At 39.9% G+C, this 6,000-nt stretch overlaps 1 protein-coding gene across 1 annotated transcript; it reads left to right on the top strand.

The window, feature by feature from the left end:
• Positions 1–3,989: 3,989 nt before the first annotated feature.
• Positions 3,990–5,309, top strand: LOC138900047 (uncharacterized). Its single transcript, XM_070186751.1, has 3 exons — positions 3,990–4,321; positions 4,476–4,890; positions 5,163–5,309. The coding sequence occupies exons 1-3, from the start codon at positions 3,990–3,992 to the stop codon at positions 5,307–5,309; spliced, it is 894 nt and encodes a 297-aa protein (XP_070042852.1).
• The last annotated feature ends 691 nt before the right edge of the window (positions 5,310–6,000 follow it).

The following is a 6,000-nucleotide window of genomic DNA, read 5'->3' as shown; positions in this document are numbered from 1 at the left end:
TTGCACGCAAAATTTTGTGTCATTCCGAGTAGTCTAAGTATGATTCGGCGCGTTCGGAGTAAGTTGAAAAACTTGAAGTTCATAAGTTGATTCGATTTGGTTTGGGGTGCGATTCTTAGTTTTCATGTTGTTTTACGCGTTCTGAGGGTTCAAGCGAGTACGTTTTACATTTACGAACTTGTTGGTATATTTGGATGAGGCCTTGGGCCTCGGGTGTTATTCGGACGATATGCGGAACATGTTTGAACTTGGAAGAATGGCTGAAGCAGCAGGGATCTGGTGCGTTCGCACCTGCGAAGAATTGGCCGCAAGTGCGGCATCGCAAAAGCGGCTGGCTAGCCGCAGGAGCGAATCTTGGCAAGGTGGGCTGAGTGCACAGGTGCGGACGTGGGGGCACAGGTGCACGACCGCAGAAGTGGTTAATGGTCTGCGGAAGCGGCCCGGAGGTGAAGGGGGTAATGGCTCAGGTGCGAGGGTTCGACCGCATCTGCGAGCCTGCGGATGCGAAGAAGGCGTCGTAGAAGCGGAAGGAGACCAATTAGGGAGGACCGTATCTATGATGAAATTTTCACACATGCAGAGCCGCAGAAGCGGCCAATATGCCGCATAAGTGGAACCACTGGGGGCAGAAGGGTGCATTTAAGTCGGGACTTAGGCTCATTTATCTTCATTTCTCATACTTGTTTGTCGAATTTAGAGCTCTTTGAGGAAGGATTTTCACCTACCACTTGGAGGTAAGTAAGTTATATACAATGTGAGTTTAAATCATGTATTATGGGTAGATTTTAACATAAAAATTGTGAAAAATATAAGTTTAGTGGAAAAAGTTAGGTCTTTTATAAAAATGAGATTTGACCACGCAAATGGTTATGGAATTGAGTAGAAATTATATATTTGGGTTCGTGAGGCTATGGGTAATATTTATCTTCAAAAATTTCCGGAATCTGGGCAAGTGGGCCTGGGGATGAATTTTAGGAATCTTCCAATTTAGGTTGGGTTATGACTCTTGAAGCCAAATTATGGACATTTCAGTATATATATTGATTAATTTATATAATATTTGACTAGCTTCGAATTGTCCGGAATCGACTTGAGGGTTTTAGAGAGATTTGGGGACTAGAAAGTGGACTTTGGAATGAGATAAGTCTCTTGCCTAAACTTGTAAGAGGAAATTTACCCCATACGCAATTTAAATTACTATTTGCTACTAATTGTGGGTGCTACGTACGCACGAAGTGACGAGAGTCCGTGCGTAGCTACAAATCATGCTTATGTCCGGGTAGTTTTAGGACTCTATCATGTAATACTTGTATTAATTTCACTCTACTTGTTAATTTAGGTACTTAATTTATATTGAAACTTGATAAAGGATTCTTAAAGACCGAATTTTATTTACTTTGAGTTTTGGTGGGATGCTTGACCATTAGTAGAAATTGTGCCTCCTTGAGTATTAGTCTCGTAGTATCCATTAAATCGGAGTTCGTAGAGTATTCTCTCTTCTTGTGGAACGGGACGAACCCCTCAGCAGTATAATATATACATGTATGGTTCGTGTCGATCGACCATCGCCACTGTACACATTATTCTGGATCGGGCCGTACGACCTCGGCATAAATCGTGTGTGATAATGCTCGGAGTCCGATTACACTTGATATTATTTTCATGACTTGAGAAATTATAATTTACTTGATGGCCCGTATTTGTTGAAGTTAGTATGTGTCAATTGGAGATTTTAAAATGACTTTTAGTTAAAGAATCACTTATTTACTATTTGTTATTGTATTATTATTATTATTGATGTATTCCATGCCTATTTAGAATTTATGTACTTTATTTATTGGCCCATAGTAAGTGTCAATGTCGACCCCTCGTCACTACTTCTTCGAGGTTAGACTAGATACTTACTGGGTACATGTTATTTATTTACTCACAGTACACTTCTGTACTAATCGTGCAGGATCTGAGACAGGTGCATCTGGCAGTCATTCAGGCGCTCACCCTCGTTACCCCTGGGCATAGTGGTGAGCTGCTCTCTATGTCCGTTCTGCAGCACCCGCCTTCTCTCTTTTGTATTTACTTTCTGTCTATCTTATTCCAGAAAGTAGCATAGGTGGTTTGTATATTCTACTAGTTGCTCATACACTTGTGATACCGGGTTTTGGAAATATTCTAGTAGACACTTTATGGTTTTGAGTATTAAATTTACTGTATTTATTTTCTCTTTAGTTTATGCTTTACTTTACTATAATTTTTCCACTAATCATTTTCTTAATAAATAAAAATCAACTACTTTGAAATTATTAAAAAGAGCAAATACATTACTAGTTCACCGTTAGCTTGCCTAGTGGCAACGTTGGGCACCATCATGGCCTAAAAGGGGAGTCGGATCATGGAAACTTGGTATCAGAGCACTTGGTTCACGTAGGTCTCACAAGTTATGATCAGGCCTAATAGAGTCTTGCGGATCGGTGCGGAGATGTTCGTACTCATCTTCGAGAGGCGATATTGGGCATCATCATGGCCTAAAGGGGAAATTGGGTCGTGACACTATCACTCCATAATCCTTTGTAAATTTGGAATAAATGCATTTATCTGCTCCGTTATGTTTAAAATTATTTGATAATATAACACTATCAAATCTTTCAAGCCATTGCTTTGGAGCTTGTTTTAATCCATACAAGGACTTAACTAATTTACAAACTTTCTTTTCATTTCCAAGAAGCACAAACCCTTCAGGTTGCTCCATATAAACTTCTTCATCAAGATCACCATTTAAGAATATTGTCTTAACATCCATTTGATGGACATTTAGATTATATATTGATGCCAAAGCAAACAGTACTCTTATTGAGCTAATCCTGACCACATGAGCAAATGTGTCAAAATAATCTACTCATGCCTTTTATCTAAATCCTTTGGCTACTAGTCTATCTTTAAAAGTTTGTAGAGAACCATCAGTATTGTATTTTCTTCTGAAAATCCATTTACACCCAATAGGTTTAGTATTAGAAGGTAAATCTACCAATACCTATATACCATTTGATAAAAGTGAATCCATTTCATCATTTACAGCTTCTTTCCAGAAAGTTGAATCCCCGAAGCCATAGCCTCACTATAGATTTTAGGATCCTCTTCTAAATTTAAAATAATGGGTATTTTATTTAATACTTCATCTCTACTTCCTTCTACCAAAAAGACTAGTGCTTGAGAAGAAATAAAATCAGAACCTGTATTTTTCTCCTTTCTAACTCTTTGATTTTTCCTTAATTCTACAGGAGATTCGTCCTTAAGTGCATCAAGGACGAAGAAGGTAGAGTTTTTTTAGATTAGGAGCTTATCCGTCGGAGATGTCAGACCTACTTCCATAGTCTCTTGAACGAGGAGGAGGAGGACATGAGCATTGTATTGAGTGATTTGGAACTCTCTGAGAGACATTGTGACTTTGCGTATTGTAGGCAGATTAGAGTTGATGAAGTTGGGGGGCTATGCGTAAGATGAGCAGGGGAAAAGCGACCGGGCCGGATGAAATCCCGGTGGAGTTTTGGAAGAGTGCGGGCAAGGCAGGATTGGAGTGGCTCACTAGGTTATTTATTATCATTTTTAGAACAAAGAGGATGCCCGAAGAGTGGAAGTGGAGCACGATGGTTCCTGTATACAAGAACAAGAGTGATATCCAAAATTGCAATAACTATCAGGGTATCAAGCTGCTTAACCATACTATGAAAGTCTGGGAGAGAGTGGTAGAGATAAGGGTGAGGAGGAGGGTGTCTATTTCCGAGAACCAGTTTGGGTTTATGTCGGGGTATTCGACTACAGAAACCATCCACCTTGTTAGGGGATTGATGGAGCAGTATAGGTAGAGAAAGAAGGACTTGCATATGGTGTTCATCGACTTAGAAAAGGCGTATGATAAAGTTCCGAGGGAGGTTTTGTGGAGATGTTTGGAGGCTAGAGGTGTACATGTTGCCTACGTTAGGTTGATTAAGGACATGTATGATGGAGTAAAGGCCCGAGTGAGGATAGTGGGTGGGGACTCGGACTATTTTCCAGTTATGATGGGGTTGCATCAGGGGTCGGCACCCAGCCCTTTTTTGTTTGCTCTCGTGATGGACATACTGACGCGCCACATCCAAGGGGAAGTGACGTGGTGCATTCTATTTGTAGATAATATTGTATTGATTGATGAGACGCGATACGGTGTGAATGCGCAATTAGAGATATGGAGGCATACCCTGGAATCTAAAGGTTTCAAGTTGAGTAGGACCAAGACAGAATACTTGGAGTGTAAGTTCAGTAGCGAGACTCAAGGGGGGAAGGGGAGGTGAGGCTGGACTCGCAGGTCATCCCTAGGAGAGGGAGTTTTAAGTACCTTGGGTCATTAGTCAGGGAGATTGGGAGATTGATGAAGATGTCACACATCGTATTGGGGTGGCATAGATGAAATGGAGAATCACTTCCAGTTTTTTGTGTGACAGGAAGGTGCCACCAAAACTTAAAGGTAAGTTCTACATAGTGGTGGTCAGACCAACGATATTGTATGGGGCTGAGTATTGGCCAGTCAAGATCGCTCATGTCCAGAAGATGAAGATAGCAGAGATGAGGATATTGAGATGGCTGTGTGGGCACACCAGGTTAGATAGGATCATAAATGAGGTTAATCGCGACAAGGTGGGTGTGGCCCCTATTGAGGACAAGATGCGAAAATCACGGCTTAGGTGGTTTGGTCATGTGAGGAGGAAGAGCACAGACGTCCCAGTGAGGAGGTGTGAGAGGTTGACATTGGAGGGCCTACGGAGAGGTAGAGGTAGGCCAAAGAAGAGGTGGGGAGAGGTGATTAGGAAAGACATGTCGCAGCTTCAGCTGACCGAGGACATGACCCTTGATAGGAAGGTATGGAGGTCGAGGATTAGGGTAGTAGAATAGGTAGTCTAGAGTGTTCATAACAGTAGTATTGGCACGCAGTCTCGCTTTCTGTGGGTAGTAGGTTTTTATGACAAACCGTTATTTTTTTTCATTGTTGATTACCTTACTATCTTGTTATTTTTATTATGCTTTTATATGGTTTTTGGTACTGTCCCTTCTTGTCTATATTTTCATTAATGCGGTGCTTATACTTTCCTGATTCGAGGATCTATTGGAAATAACCTCTCTATCCTCACAAGGTAGGGATAAAGTCTGCATACACACTACCCTTTCCAGATCCCACAGTGTGGGATAATACTGGATATCTTATTGTTGTTGCTACAGGAGATTCAATTGCCTTTCTTTTATTGTTAGAAGAAGAACTAGGTTCTGCACAATTTTCTTAAGTTACTGCATTATCACCAATGCTTGCTGCATTACCACCTTGTTTTGTAATTTCTGTAGCCTCATGTGAATTTTTAGAATCACCAATAAACTTAATTTCCAAGAACTCAACATCTTTAGATTCCACAATATATTTAGACTCAATGTCCAATAACCTGTATGCCTTTGAGTTCTCAGTATATCCTACAAATATGCTTTTAATTCCTCTATATCCTAACTTAGTTCTTTTAGGATATGGAATTCTATAATAGGCAAACAGCCTCATACCCTTAAGAAATTTAAGTAAGCCTTTCTTCCTTTCCATAATTCATACGGTAAAAACTTAAAATTCTTTGAAGGTACTCTATTGTGCACAAAATAAGCCGTTAACAAAGCTTTCCCCCACAAATTTGTTGGTAACTTTGCATGTAAAAGCATGGCATTAACCATATATACCAACATTCTATTTTTCTTTCACCAAGACTATTTTGTTGTGGGGTATACGGTGCACTAACTTGGTGAATCAAACCATTTTCTTCACAAAATACAAAAAATTCATTGGAAAGATATTCGCCTCCTCGATCACTACGTAGGATTTTAATCTTCTTTTCTAATTGATTTAAAATTAATGTTTTGTAACTCTTAAACATATCAAATGCTTGATCTTTTATTTTCATTAAGTAAACATGTGTATATCTAGAATGATCATTTATA

The sequence above is a fragment of the Nicotiana tomentosiformis genome, chromosome 10 (assembly GCF_000390325.3).
Source record: "Nicotiana tomentosiformis chromosome 10, ASM39032v3, whole genome shotgun sequence".
NCBI classification, from domain to species: domain Eukaryota; kingdom Viridiplantae; phylum Streptophyta; class Magnoliopsida; order Solanales; family Solanaceae; genus Nicotiana; species Nicotiana tomentosiformis.
Note: the sequence above shows the minus strand (reverse complement) of the source record. Positions and strands in the feature narration are given on the sequence as shown.